General features: G+C 37.6%; 1 protein-coding gene across 6 annotated transcripts in view; it reads left to right on the top strand.

The window, feature by feature from the left end:
- The window catches only part of ncam1a (neural cell adhesion molecule 1a), a 236,349-nt gene that overhangs the window by 160,879 nt on the left and 59,282 nt on the right, over positions 1-16,188 (top strand). For all 6 annotated transcript variants that reach the window (XM_072374347.1, XM_072374345.1, XM_072374346.1 and 3 more), the window contains exons 2-8: positions 4,585-4,659; positions 6,703-6,912; positions 7,720-7,863; positions 10,811-10,948; positions 11,429-11,546; positions 14,664-14,824; positions 15,737-15,879. In XM_072374347.1, the coding sequence (XP_072230448.1) occupies positions 4,585-4,659; positions 6,703-6,912; positions 7,720-7,863; positions 10,811-10,948; positions 11,429-11,546; positions 14,664-14,824; positions 15,737-15,879 (989 nt within the window). The remainder of the gene's footprint in view (positions 1-4,584; positions 4,660-6,702; positions 6,913-7,719; positions 7,864-10,810; positions 10,949-11,428; positions 11,547-14,663; positions 14,825-15,736; positions 15,880-16,188) is intronic.

Here is a 16,188-nt window from a genome sequence, read left to right as displayed (position 1 = left end):
TAATCTAAACTTTTTTTTGCTTTTTGTACTTCAGAGAGTGTTATGAGATTGGTAAAGCCAGTCTTTCAGGTACAGATAATGATACATTCTCTAATGGTGCACATACTCAGATGCCAGAAAAGAAAGGATGTGCCTCAACTTATCTATTAAACTGGCTTTACTGGCTTAACATGAATTCCAAACTCCCAAATCGTCAAAGTCTCAAGTATTTATTTTTCTTGCTTAATGTTGACTTGACTCAAATCTCATGCACCTCGCTTGAAAAAACACAGCCCTTTGTTCAGAGGCAGAGCCAAATATTAGTGTAGGAGTTTTGGATATTATGGCAGATCTGATAAAAATGAGACCATACAGCTATGCATCTGATGATAAAGAATGTGATTCTGAATAATGTCCAGCAGTCTTCTGTTTCTTGAGAGGGGTGCATGTTTTCTCTGAAGTCTAGATTTACTGTGATTGAAATTATTTTCTTTTCAGCAGATCTCTAAAAGACCCTCCGAAAATATGCTGATCTGAACGATGGTGAAGTGCTGTTTGTGAAGGAGCTGTGTGATGTGTAATTTGAAGCAGTGGAGGGAAGAGTAAAGGACAATCAAATTTAGACTGAGGGTTTTATACGTCTGTAGAGAGGACATGGAGCAAGGAACAATCTTCATGGATTGATATTAGATTGGTGTCTTGAGAGAGCATGCTAGGGCAAAGATAACTTTATCCTTTATCAAGCCTGTCTCCTTGTTGTGACCAGCACGTCTTTCTCTCACTCTGGTTTCCTCTTAACTTCTGGGCTTCTTCGTCCAGGCAAGTTATGGATTTACAGCATCAGTGATGTCTAAGGATTTTTTATGATTTTCAGTACATTTGTAGGCAGTTTGATATTATGGACAGTGATGTAATGATACCTACAGCAAGTATAACTTTGTCAGATACTGTTTTTTGAATGAGCAATAATTTTGTTCCAAAATTTTGGCAATCAGGTACTCCTTTCCATTTTTCTCCTGGGAAATTTCTATTTACATTCCCATACATAGTCAGTTATCCTTTTTTCACTTTACATTTTTATTGGTTTCTTTTTTTTTTTTATTTCAAAGCAGCAATCAGTTCTTTATCATTAATGTTTGGATTAGAAATGGTCTATTTTTCACTCTGGTAAGTATGCAGTGAATGACTTAATACAAAGACTTCCCATTGTTAGCAGTTTGATGAACCTCTCCTCTCTTTTGTAATGGCAGAGATCCGTGGGATATTTTTTGCTCCATCACCATTGGCCTCTTTACAGTGCCTTGTAACTGTCTAACAGCAGTATTGCAGCAGTATGTTTCCTTTCTCAAAAGTTGTCTTTTATCATAGCTAAGAATTACTAAGTTGAATTTGTCAAATTAAACTTGATTGGTGACCTGTGACTGCTTAATTGTTAAACATATTCTCTCTGTAGACACAAAATGTCTTACATTTGTTTAATACGTCGGACTGAAAAACTCTTCATCATGGAGACACTGCACAAGTGGCCAGTTAGAAGCAAACACTGAGAACATGGCTCTGGGAATAGCTTCCTTTCCCACACCACCTGAGCTCCTTTTTGTTTTCTTTAGTGTTATAGATACGATCATCTGATTTTTGGCCAGTCGAATTAGTCTGAGAAGGGATGGTTAGTGTTTACTCCATGGTATCTGGAAATGGATACGTTGTTGTCTTTGTATCTACTTCCAGCCTGTGCAAACATACTGAGAGTAGTGGTTTTCCATGCTTTTAAAGCCAACACACTAGCTTGGAACAAAGGCCACTTTATTCATGTGGCAGAAGCACAGCTTCATTGCAAATCAATATTTGTATGACTTCTTGAGTAGACTGTAATGAGGACTTTGTTTTTACCCAGAATAATGTAATAAAATTGTCAATATTTTACCTTTTCCTTTACAAGGAGATTTATTGTATTTGCTTCTTGTTCAAGCCCATAACTCAGTTTTACAGTCCTCTCACACACACAGTGACAATAGTAGTATGTTATAAACCTCCCAGATCACTTGTATACCTGTTTTCAACAATATGCTGCTTACATGCCTGCATGCTTGGTTTGCACTTCTGAGACTATATCCATAAGTCATCATTCCTTTGACTTCATTTTCATCATTGCTTCATCACTTCATCAACTTCTACAGCTTCTAAGCCTTAACATACAAACACTTGAATATGAAGACACCTAATGAGTTTACTTTTAATGTTGAGATAACAGTAGCAGTTGCAAGAGACACAGTTGAAATTTAGAATGGCTGTCCTTAAATTGTCTTCTGTCTTGATAGATTTCTCCATTTTGCTGCCAACTCTCATGGCAGTTTGTGAAACAATCACAGATGTATTTGTGGTCTCAGACAAACCTTTTTTGTATTTCTAAATGCTGCACACACTTCTCTCATCCCAGCAGTTTTGCTGAGGCTACGCTTCACTCCATAATTGGGATGGTTTTTCACATCTTCTGTATGTGTGTATAAAAAGAAAAGCAACAAAGGCAGCTGCTATGACAGTTCCTGCTTAGGCACAGATGTTTTTTTAAAGCTACGTGACTGCTGCATTATAAACTTCAATGTCATATTGTGCTGTGATGATAGCTGGCCACCTTTTTTTGAATGGCAAGCCCTTGCCAATCGTTCCCATGAAGATCCTGGTGAGAATTGAGCAGAGGATGACTAACTCATTTGTGTGAAGTGGCAACATGCTGGTAGCACAGTGGGATTTCTCTGTCAGGCACCGGATCAGGCACCAATTCAGTGCTATTTGTACTTTGCAGGCTGTGCTTTCACTTTCATGCCACACGTTATTGAAGATACAAGCCTTACATTAAAACATGTCATACTTGAACATCATCACATTTCCTCTAACATTAAAGAACATGATCCAGTAACAATATGCTAATTGGGCCTTTCAAACACTTTTTATTTAATAAGCGCAAGTTTTAGTTCGAATTTATGAAATGCAGAAAGTAGGAAATCACAGGTGTTTTTCTGTACTCTTTCCAAATCTTGTCCTTGTCACTGCTGCTTCGGTTGATAAGCTGATGAGTGCACTGGAGTCAGAGTAAAAAGATAAGATATTAATTGAATTAAGGCATTATTTCTTCTAGATCACCTGCCAGGAGAAATGGGGATTGTAAAAGCAAGGGTTAGAGTCTGAAAAGTATAATCTAAAGTCAGAAAAATCTGAAAAGACTAAGTCAGACTGCTTTTATAAACGCTAAGTAAATTAATGCTGAGATTGATATTTAATATAGGTGAAGTCCTTGTCCGGTAATTTTTTTTAAACCTTTTTATAAATTTCTTAAATTTTAAAATTATTTGTTAAAAGGCATACTGTGAGCAAATCAGCCATCAATGCTATACCTGAGGAAGATTTCTGCCTTGAGTTACCAAAGCACCACTTACATCTTCAGAGAGGCAAGGTCAGACAGTCTATGTTCTACAGACAATCCTTACTGTGTCTCAGAGAAAAAAGCAGTTAGTTGGACAGTTAGCATCTCAATCACTTGCTTCCCTTTATCAGATATTGAAGTAACCTTGGGCAAAACACTGAACCCCCACGTTGCCCACAGAAGTGTGCTGTATTCATGTATTTTATATGTGCGAGACAATTAATTTGTATGGGTAATGACAAACTACTGAAACAATAGTTAGCACAAGGTAATTGGAGAGGAGAATGGAGGCATGGCTCCCTACTTGAACTACAGGGGGCCCAAACTGGTCACAACCTGGTCAAAATAGTAGCGACTTACCTGCTCTCAGCTAAGAGCTCAGGAACAAGTAGTTTGGCTAAGAAAGTGCAGGGAGGTTACTTGACCATGAGCTCTGGAGCTAGTTGATACACTTTTGAGTAACAAAGTTATTACAAGGATTAATAGGATGATAATACTGTTTCTTAGCACTGACGTTTAACCAATTTAAAATCGAGTCAAATTGGAAAATGAAAAAAATCTTAGTTCTTCAGTTGCCAAAACTAGGCACAATTATCCTCATATTGTGTGCTACTAAAATCAAATCAAGGCTCTCACCAAGTACCACCCACATGTTTGATTTTACAAAGGGTCAGTTATTTTGTTGTTGCAAGGTGACACTTATATGAATCACTGACAGTACTCCTTGAAAGTATTAGTGGCAAAATGTATGGCTTTTTAAAAGCAATTCACAAGGAGTGTCATCAGCTCACACAAACACAATAGAAAACAAATCAGAAAACATTTGAATTTTTTTACAAAATGCCTTCATGACTTGCTCAGCACTGCACAATGCAGACTAGGACGTGGGTAAATAAAAAATAAATTAATAATAAAGGTAAAAAGACAAAAAAAATGACTGCTCACTAACAAGTATTATGGCTATGAGTCTAAACTCATCAACCATCTACACATTGAGATGTTGCACTTAAGTGAGCGTAAATATTTCAGTTTTATTTGTATGAACATGGTTGTTTCTTTGAGCAGGCAAAGCAGTTTGACTTTTTGAGCTCTGATTTATTGTGCTTTACCCCTGTATCACAATTCTTCGCAGTAAAACACAAAACTTATGTACATTTTGTTCTCTCTTCTTTTTTTCTACCCAGCTGCTATTCAGGTGCAAATCACTCCAAACCAGGGGGAAATCAGCATGGGAGACTCCAAATTTTTCCTCTGTGAAGGTAAGAGATATCGGTAACACACCTCATTAAACTCAGTTTGATGCAAATTTCACCTCGTACAATATTTTCTGTGGTGATTGAGGTTATTTCAGAAAAGTCATACACGTCACGTAAAATGAGGAGACAAGGGTAATGAAGGGAGAAAAAACAAAGATAAATTCATTGAGGATTTTTTTTTTGAGGCAGTGGGTGAATGAGGTCACAGTCGGGTAAGAAAGGGGGCTTTGGAGAGGTGTAAGAGAGGAGCAATTTAAATTATAATGAGACAAAGGACTTAATCTGTCAATGTTGAATATGCATTTGCCAGCAGATGGTATTTACAATAAGGAATTCAACTGTCTGAGATTATACAGTTGGGTGGACCATAGTTTAACATACCAAGTAGATGGCCACATTGATTCTGATTCTAGATTCTATGAGTTAAAGAAAAAGGAGTTACACAAAACCTGTGCTCCTTCCATCATCACGGGTCAAGCCCTTTGAACAGCTCCAAGATATGCTCCGACCTCTTTAACTGTCATTGACACAGTTTTTGGGAGTGTTTAGAATATAAGGTATAATATAAGGTATAAATATAAGGTAGCCTAGTTTGTCTGCTAGTTTGAGACAGGAGGTGAGTCATGTCTGATTAGGATGCAACTGAGGGAGCAGGAGTGAGGCAGCTGAAACCGCCACACAGATCGTGGCCTCTCCTGTTTCTGTTGAATATTTCAGGTTTCTTCAATAATCCTGTAATCTGATCACTTCTATAGTTTGTGACTCTTAAGTCACCATAACAACATAGAGACACACACATTTTAAGTTGTGTATTGTGAACAGCTCAGCAATTCTCAGCTTCTAATAGTCCAGTAGTGTACTTGTTATAAATAATTTTTTTGATCTATGTTGAAATGAAAGTAACTTACTGATTAGAATATTGTGTTGTGCCTGTAGTTAAGAAATAGAAGTTACTGCCGATAATTTCTTTTGATATTTACAAATAGAATAAAATCACAGGAGATAAAAAAAAAATGTCTTGAAGTTTGGGCAGAAATCTGATGAAAGCCTACAGTAGGGAAAATTGTTTTAATTTCAAGATCATAGACTGTATGCAAAAGATGGACAAAGTCTCCACACCTGACAAAAGAACCAGGTTGGCTGACTTGCGTATGATGAGCTATAACTCAGGGAGCATTGTAGTTTCCACAGGTCTTAGACGGAATCAACTCTGCTTTTCATATGTGGTTTAAAAAAACAAGATGGCCACAACGCAAAATGCCAAGCTTGAGGATTCAAACCATTTATATACAACTAAATAGGTGATACTGCCATAGCTTTGTCCATCTTTTATGTGCAGTTTATTTTTGATACCATTATAAACAAAACTTTCTTTTATGTCACACATGAATCCTTGACTTTCTTTTAAATTACTGTTTATTTTGTGTTCTGAGAAGAAATTTGTCTTTCAAACTCCATTTGGAGCCCTTTGTGTATTTTATGACAGGAGATAGTATTAATATGTTTAATAGAAAGTTGTACTGTCCGTGCTTGTGTTGGAAAAGTCATTTGATCTTTCTGTCAGTGAGACTCTTATTGAAAAAATACAAATTATTAATGCCACTCTTCTTGTCTTTCTATGTATATCAATTCTGATCTTTAAGAAAAATCTTTTGCTAATTACGTTCTTGATTCATGTTTTGATTTCTTATTTTTTCTATAATCTTCCAGCTTTGAGTTTGATCCTGGTTTATGTTGTTTTTCTTTATTTGGTATCACAACAGAACCATCTTTGTTGAATCAATTCAACATGTGTGGTGATATACATTACAAATAATTGGGGATACAAACGCATTATTTTGCTATTAATAGCATCCTTGTAACGTTTTTTTTTTTCACTTTACCTGCACTCCTTTCACCTAGCTGTCAATAGTGCAAAGCAGCAAAATTTCATAACTGTATTTCACATTGAGTAGCAAACTGTGCGTTGAGGTCATTGCTTACAAAACATGCAGTGGAATTCTTTAAAGTGTTCTTTCTTACTTGTCTCATCATTCATGTTTTCAGTGGTAGGGAATGCTAAAGAGATAGACTGGTACGCCCCCAGCGGTGAGAAGATCCATTCATCGGGGCAAGACCTTTCCGTGAGCCGCACTGATGAGGCCACCGCGGTTCTCACCATATACCACGCCAACATCGACAGTGCCGGCATCTACAAGTGTGTTGCAAAAAATGGGGATAAGGAGGCTCAGGCCACTGTCCAAGTGAAAATCTTCCGTAAGTCTTATCTTTTTTACAATATGAGTTTTCCAGGGACTTTGCTTGAGCAGTGGTTTCACAGTATTTTTACAGAATACATTTACCCATCACCATTACTGCATGAAGTGTTTTGAGCCAACAAGACGCAACTCAAAATCTCTACAACCGACTTACAGAAGCATTACAGGAGCATTCCTTGAGCAATACTTTGGTGCTATTATGAGAAGGAGCATGTTTGATCATTTCAGAAACTGATGCAAATCAGATCGGAGACACATATGAGATCATCAGCAGGCACAGGACAAAACAGCTGGATGACTTTTTTACCTGTTGATTTTAACCAGACCTCGAACCCATTTGACCTAATTTCTAACCAGAGTACATACCTACCATAGGAAGAAATATATTCTTAATATTCTTGGCGCTACAAAGCCCTAAGAAATCCTCATTCTGGAATGCCTGACAACATGTTTGTGCTTCTTCTCCCAACTTACTGTGATGTTATTTTTATTAAAATTATTTTAGTCTCCCTTGCAAAAATACCTTTTTGTAGTGAGTTGTAGATATCCATTTAAACCATCATAACATAACAGACTTGATTTCAATTTCCTTCCACTACTACTGTGATTACATGAACTCTATAGCAATAAGCCTTTTGATTAAAATGAATAATCTCAACTATATGTTGCCCTGATTTGCAGCACATCGATTTAAAGATTTATGATATGTGATCTAAGGTACATGTGAGTTTTAACTTTAAGAAGAGTCATTAAAAGAGAAATTTGGAATATAATAAAGACTAAAAATGATCATATTTTCCTACAGAAAAGATCACCTTCCAGAGTGCACCCAGTCCACAGGAGTTTAACGAGGGTGAGGATGCTGACATAGTCTGCGATGTTGTCAGTTCACCGCCACCCACCGTTATTTGGAAGCACAAGGGCTCTGTGATCGAAGCTGCCAAAGATGGTGAGCCAGTTCAGATAAAACTGTTCCTTTTCTTGAGCTGCTTTCTCACCTCCAACCCGCCATGTCATCTAATCCTTTTGACTCCCCAGCAGTCACCTCACCTTCCTGCCAATGCAGTCTGCCAGTTCATGCTTTCCAATTAATTTTCTACTCTTCCTCATCTTTTTTTCCCTCTGTCCATTCTAGAACAAAACTAAGAATTTTCAGCAGGAAGTCGTTTTAGACCTCATAGTTGCTACATGAACAAGGAAATTATGTTTGTTGGCAAAGCAAGAGGTTATGGTCAGATAAAACGCCCTCGGAGGGCATAGTCAAGCTTAATTTTACCAAATTGAGGAAGAACTACAAATGAAAAAAAAAAATCAGAAAAAAAGGGTGTGGAATGAAGAGAATACAGTACAATTGGATTGTTTTATTTCTTTCATTACCAAAAGCACAGTTGAAATAGAGACCTACCAAGGTTTTTTGCATGTTAGCTAACTCTAGGATAGGAGCATGTACATGTTTGACAATTGGTGAATGGGTGTGGATATTTTCTTTCTGTTGGATTGCTAGTTTTTTTACCTGATGCAGCAGTGTAATCAGGGGTTCACTCTTCTAGAAATCTAGAATATCAAGCTCCCACTGATTTTAGGCCTCTGAAAAGGTTTTTGTTTGCTCCATTACAGAGAAAGGAAGTCGTAATTAGTTTTGATTTGCAGCAGTTACCATTGAATCCACCGCTGAGTAATATCAGCGGAACAGATCTAACAAAAGAAACACATGAAAAGATTTATGGAAACTTGTGAAACCACTCTTCCATTATAACCCCTTTCTCCAAAGTTGATCACTATGTTTTAAACAATTGCAGCTTTGCCACTAAACACACTTAGGAACTATGAAGTGTGACACAGAATGAAGGTATTTTCCTCTGTTCATTAGAGGCCGAGTATGCAAACTGAGCAAACATTATAAAAGTAAATTGTGCTCTGGGAGTAGACTGAGAAATTTCTAAGAGTATTTAGCTTTTGACTCTCTTTCACCATCTGACCCCTTTCTAACTACTGTAACTCTCAGCTTCCCACTAATAAAGATGAAATTACACATTTTCAGCTTTTAATCTCATCTGGCAATACAATGAGTGGAACCTAAATGATGTTTTAGATATATTTTCAATACTTTTGAATGATTTGATATGCCAAATTTCTGCAGCTAACCGTTACTTGCTTTGCTTGGACAGCCTTAGTCCTCCTCTGTCTGGGAGAGTCAATCTGCTACAGAGAGTGGACACGAAGCAAGAAAATGTTCTTTTGTTTCACACTGGAACCGAGTCTATTTTAACCTCAGAGTAACCCCTCCCCTGGTGAACGCTGGAGAGGCTAGAGACACCACAGTGCTGTGCTAACCCTGCCTTTATTCTTGGACTTAGGTCAAGGAATGTGTTTTTCGCTGGAAAAACCACTAATTGTAACCAAAACTGAAAACTGCTTATGTAGTTTTCCTCAGAGCAGCAGTTGACCAAACCATGCTGTTAAATGTCCATTCTAAAACGTGTCAGTGTGAAATGAATTAAGAGCTGTAGCTGTGAACACGTACGTGTGGAGTAAGAATTACAGTTATTCCTTTCCATATGCAGTGGAGCACGATTGGAATGCAAGGCATAAAGATTAAAAAAACCTCAGGAAACTCCTCAGACTTAGTAAAATGATGCATTATCCTTCCACAGCTATGGTAATAGTAGTTGGGGTGGAATCGTTAGTACTATAAATTGTAAAAATATAAAAATTTATGAGAAGAAAATGTTCAATTCTCCAAGCAACATCCCCCCCAGCATATAATCCCATGCATCAAGGGGTTGTTATGGCCCACACCGTCTATCTAGTTTATACAGCCTGCATCTCTTGTCGACAGGTGGAGAAAAGGAAATCTCATTTTAACTTTCTCGCTTGGAAACTTGTGGCGTTGAATTCCAGCAGAAGGGCTCCCGTCTTCAGAGAAGGAATTAACTGTCATATCTTAGGTTCTAGCTTATGGGGCACACAATAAAGCAGAAATAGACAGACAACAGGAATAAGATTTTTATTTGGCTAAATATGTTACTACACTGAAAATCAGTAAAGGCAGTGCAAAAGGCAGTGCAAAAGGCAGCGTAGGGAACTTCAGATTCAGGGGTGATAGACTCTCAAAAAGTCTTACCACGTCCTACAGTATATCCACACTTTCATGGGCACAACCAATTAAGAAAAGGCAATCGCTGGATGAAAACATTAGTATCCGGACACATGAAATCTCCGTTCACTGTCGAAAACACACAACCATGTGGATGAAGTCAGATGTTCAGTTGTATCTGGGATTTAAAACTTCTGATCCCATTCACTTACTGTCAGGACCAACTGTGATCAGAAGGACACTGCCCAGATCAGAGCACACTGATGAGGACTGAAGTTTTCAATCCCAGATGCATCTTAATGTGTGCCCGCCCTCATCCACAGCATGATTAGTTTCCAACAGTGAATGGAGATTTCATGCGATGCTGACAGTTTCACCCTGTGAATGATGCTCACACAATATCCAAAGAGTATTACTCTGCCATTCCAAGGCTGGTGGACATGCATATGGGTGTGGAAGTAGAATATTTTAATTTCGATTTCGAATCACATGTTGGAAAGTGACTATGTTTCGAAGAAGCACGGTCCCACCCATCCTCACCTCATAAGACATGTCCTGTAAATGTGATGAGGTCAGAGCCATGGTTTTTAAGAAATGTTAAAAACAACAGCTTTTGGTATCAAATCTTATCTTGTGGGTTGCTTCATGATGAATTACATTTGAACATACAAAACTAAAACGGCCAAAAAGAACCTTGGATAATACATTTTATATCATTCTTTCACCATAATCCAGTAATCTTGAACATTTTGGATTGTGTATGATATGATTTGATCTCCATTTGGCTTTTCTGTTTCAGTACGTTATAAGATCATGGATAATGGCCACCTGCAGATACGGAGCATCAAGAAGACAGATGAGGGCATGTACACTTGTGAGGCTCGTGTTATGGCCAGGGGAGAAATTGACTTCAAGATGATGAAGGTCGTTGTTAACGGTAAGTACTGCAACTCCGTTACCTTCTGCTGTCTGCCTCACCTGCTGTCCATCAAAAGGTGGTTTTTGTTCAACATGGGGGCTACATTGATGATGACCCTCAGACACCAGAAATGTAGTTTTTAAATGTACATGTATATATGTACTGTATATGAATACATGTACTGTATATAGACATGCATATATATAGTGGAATTCGTACTAACATTTATCAGGGGCGTAAATACAATCTTAAAAGAATTATAATGTCTCACTTTGTTTGCAGGTGTGTCATATCAAACTTAAAACGCTAACTTCCTTGCAGTTTTCACAACTTGTTTCTGCGGCCTGTTAAAGGCCCAAAAATATCATTTTTTGTGGTTTTAGTATACAACTATAGATAGAGCCTAGATAGATAGAACTAAAGTATTGTTTTAAAACAGTTGTTGCACATATATATTTGTCTCGGCTATTATTCTGACTCTTCTTTTTTCTCTCTCAGTGCTTCCCACCATCCGGGCCAGGCAGCCTGATGTCAATGCTACAGCAGACATCGGTAGTTCTGCTTTGCTGGCTTGTGATGCAGATGGCTTCCCTGAACCCACCGTTACCTGGACACAGTACGTCATTTGCCTGTTGTGATTAGATCTTGGGATCGAGAGTACGGATCACTTTTACCACAGATCGGATTAGGAGAACAGCTAAAGCTGCCACAACATTAAACACTTCTTTTTCACACCTCTCATGGGAAACAATATAGGTTAAAGCAAAGGATAAAAGAATGGTTTAGGAAAGAAGATATGCACAGAGCTCAGTAAATCATGTTGCTTCTGTAACAGCTTCAAAGATTAAGTTGGAAAAAATGCTGAGAGCATACAATTGAAACAAGCCAATCGTTTTTAAAGTAGTAGATTAATGATACCTAATGTGGTGGAATTGAAATCAAATCATGTATCATCGCTGAAATGTATTGAACTGCACATTTAGAGGTGGTAATGTAGCTTTATAGTGGTCGTTAACATTAGATATGCAGTGTACAACTCCAGAGCTACTCTTCACAGAGCAGATCATTTACATTCCTTTATGTTTGAACTTTTTTGTTCCAGTAGTTCTAACTATGAGAGTATAGAAGGAAGACATTCTCTTATAGTTGCATACAATCTGCATAATGATTTTCAAACCACAGGTTGAAATGAGTCATTGAGGATTACCCATTTTGTGGATTGTGTATTTCTAGAGCAAGTGGTGGTGAGAAAGCACTCAGTCTTTGCTGCACACTAATCTTCCTGAAACCTCATTCCAAGTTCTTTTGTTTTGTTTTGACTTTTGTAATTCTTTGCACAGGAAGGAGTTCAGTGTTACTAATGACACTTCTAAACCTTCCCCAGCACTAGCCGAGAGCACATAAAGCATTCTTTTCTGAGGAAGTCATTGAGCTATTTCTGCCCTCTTCATCCAGTTCCTGGACCTACAGAAATGCTCAGTGTGAACACTAAGGGAATACCACTGTAGAGACCAGAGCAGGCACTAAGCTTATATGCTTCATCATGGAGGGTTGCATCATCATGTCAGTGTCTTAGTGCGCATGTGTTCCTAAACATACAATAAGAAGCATAAGATCCAGTAATGCCCAGCAACTTGTCAAATTTTCTTAAACTCCTTACATTAAACCAATGCAATCATGTGAAAGAGTGGCAGATTTAGAGTGGAAAAAAGTAATGCAATGGCAGTTTTCATTCATCTCTTACAGTATATTAGATCAGAGTCAAATATGGATGAATAGAAGGTCAAGTGGGACATTTAATCTTTTTTTCTTTATTAACATAACTTATTAGCATTTTTCTTGTTTTGTAAAACCAGCAGCCAAAGGGCAGACAGACAGGTGTACTTACATGTACTTTTACTTTTATGCATAAATTATTGTAAGTATTATTCTATATATGAATTTGCATGGCGTTGTATAGAAATTCTTGTATAAGAGAAAAGACGAGATTTACATTTTCACATCAGTCACATCCCTAAGAGGCTTTGATAAGTTTAATCTTGACAGGGTTTCTTTTCTGTGCACATTTCAATTTCGTACTGTTTTGATCTAGTTATATAATGCTGACACTGTTTTGCACAGTGTGCAAAGCTGTAGTGAATCTGCACCTGGTGGCACCAGCTGCTTGTAAATTCGCATCATTTGGTTGACGTGAGCAGGTATTACACCTTTGTACATGAACCACAAGTTTGAGACTTGAATTCAGAAAAATTGGGATTCTATTTAGAGAGAGAGAGAAAAATAGAAAAAAATGGTGAAAGTCTCATCAGACAGGTCTCATATCCACACCCTAGCAGATGCACCCAGTTAAGATGATTAACGCACTGAACACATTGAACCACGCAAAGATTGTTGCATGGCCACAGCAAGGCCTGTGGGGATGCAGAGGGGCATAACGTCACACATACAGTAAAACCTTTGAGATGGCACTATTACAAAGTTCATAACAACTCAGCCAGTAATCTAAAAGTACACATTAAAGGAGAAATGATAAAAAAAATTAAAAAAAAACAGAAACAGAAATTTCAGATACTAATTATGAGACAAATGCTTGGAGATGGAGAACATTCCATTTTTCAGTGATATGATCTGATATGATAAGATGCTGGGGATCTGAAAACAAAATTAGCATAATACAATTAAAAAATAAATCAGTAGAACAAATAAGACAGTTTGATTGCTTTCTATTGAAGCTTAATTCTGGAATTAATTCAGTCGTCCAAGGTCTTAAAAATGACCTCTAAAAGGAGTAAAACACATTTAGTTGGGAGGTGATATCTGCTTTATGAAAGAGGAAGAAATACACCACTTTTTCAGTCACAGACTTATTTGTGTTGTCCATCTAACTTTTCTCACGTTGGCTCCAAATTAGATAGCAATTCTCAAACTCAAGTGCGCTTTTAAACAGCATATTAACATTTTTGGCCTTTACACTTCATTCTGATAGCATGTCATCATTTGTCAGTGCCTGTCATTCATCCATCCAATAGTCTTTCTATTTGTGCCAAGCCATTTCTACCTTTGTCTCTGGAAAAACAGCCAGTTGTTACATGAACATGAACATTATACAATCAAGCTTTAGTTATACTGCAGAGTTATAGTATGAAATCTTTCTTTTTCCCCAACAACTGATCTGAGAGCAGATGACAACAGCCAAGTTATATTTTTGGCCTTTAGGCAGGGTACCCAGAGAATTTTAAAGTAGCAGTTTTGGTTAATTTGGTGACACCCCTTATGACTAAAACTAAATGTGGTTCAGTCTGACCGGTCAAAAGATTCTGAGGCCAGCTAAGCAAACTACTTTCACACCAATAATGAAGACAGGCAATAGTTGGCCTTATTCATCATTCTTTGTTATGCTGCACATAACATGAGTTTGCAGAAGGCAGGAGCTGAGTGAAAGAAGCTGATTACCTCGCTCAGAAATTGGAATTCGTGCAGCCTGCCGATTTTCATATAACAGCTCTGTGAATGCTACCACTCCAGATAATCTTTTAAAAGTATTCTCTTAGAAATGAAAGGTAAAGAAACACCATCATTGAGCCGGCGCATGATCTTTTTTGCATTTGCCAGCCATTCTTGTGTACTAAGAAAAGTGAGTAAAGAAATGTATTTGCTTTGGAGGCCACTCAAGTTAAGCAAAGGCTTGTGATATCGACTATTGTCTTTTTTCCTCTTTTTCTTCCTGCTACAGCAACAGCATCGTCCTTGAAACAGGTGATAAGTACAGCCTGAACGAGGATGGTTCTGAATTGGTAATAAAGGATGTCAAGAAGGTGGATGAAGGAGATTATAATTGCATTGCCAAGAACAAGGCAGGAGAGAAAAGCGAGGAAGTCAGCCTGAACGTGTTTGGTAAAGGAATATCTTTATTCACTTACTGTACATATTTACTCTAAGAAGAGCTTTTCCCTCTCTGGCCTTTCCTGTTGCACTTACTGGCTTTTGCTGCATAGTTCTTTAGGACTTTCCAATGATTGGGGAAGTCACACACAATGTGATGAATAGACTGTGTCTTATTGGAAAGTAATTAAACCACCCTTTAGGACATTCAAAGATGTATCGCTATGGACTTTCTCTTTCTGAGGAAATGATTTAATCCTATGCTTGTGGCTCCGTTTAAGGTCAGTGGAGTATGAAACCAAAACTATGATAAAGCCTCTCTGAATACTTTGACACCAAAATGCTAAAAATGTCTGTTAGCTATGTGTTACATAGGAATAGTTCCTCTTGTCAAAAATGTATTATTTATGAAGACAAAAGAGGACAAAAATCAGCCTGCTCCATTTTAGCAATGCAGATTTTCAGCTCTCATGTATAAGCTTTAAAACCAGTTTTTGCATCTCATACTGGTGGGGTCCAAAACAGAGGTAAAAGGCTCTAGAGGGCATCCACCCTGACAGGAGACAGATATAGGTACATATTTGTTTAGATGTTTACAGTAACAACTAAATAAACTCCATATAAATACCTTTCAAGTGCTGTCAAATTGTTGAAGTGATGACAGATTGTTCGTATCGCAGAGATTCCAGGGTCTTTTACAAAATGGCAGGATTTGATGCCCTGGAAATGAGAATAAAAAGACATTTTTAGAAAATCTCTTTTGATATTTTTCAGTGCCCTAAATGATAAATAAATACAGTTTTACATTAACAATGAAACAGCAACGAGGGACCACTTTGCTATGAAATCCTACTAATATTCTGCTACAAACGAACAATTGTGGTGTAAATATGTGTTTAACAATGCATTCCGCTCTCTTTCTAGTGCAACCCAAGATTACCTTCTTTAACAACCAGACTGCATCAGAGTTTGATGAGCAAGTCACCCTGCTCTGTGAGGCCATGGGTGATCCCACACCTACCATCTCCTGGAGCTTTGGCAACAGAGTCTTCACTGAAGGAGAGCAGGTACAACTTGCTTTTGAGCTTTGTGCAGTTATGTAACAAAGATCCTCTACTGATACGAGGCTGTTGCTGGATTTCCCTCTTGAGAAACAAAAATCCTTTAAACAGATCAGCACCTATAATTGTTCCACTGTTGACAGAAAGGTGGAATCACTCTATAGTGTTGGGATAAAAAAGAGCATTTCATTTAGTTTTTATTTCTAAACTTCTTCATGTTGAATGTCTGGATTAATTTAGTGAAAGAGAAAAATAAATATCTTTAAGATATGTGCCATTTGTCATCATAAAATGATCAGTACTTTTACTGATGTA

This window comes from Leuresthes tenuis, unplaced genomic scaffold (assembly GCF_036924035.1).
Source record: "Leuresthes tenuis unplaced genomic scaffold, fLeuTen1.0.hap1 SCAF_21, whole genome shotgun sequence".
Lineage (NCBI taxonomy): Eukaryota > Metazoa > Chordata > Actinopteri > Atheriniformes > Atherinopsidae > Leuresthes > Leuresthes tenuis.
This window is presented reverse-complemented; position numbering and strand designations above follow the sequence as displayed.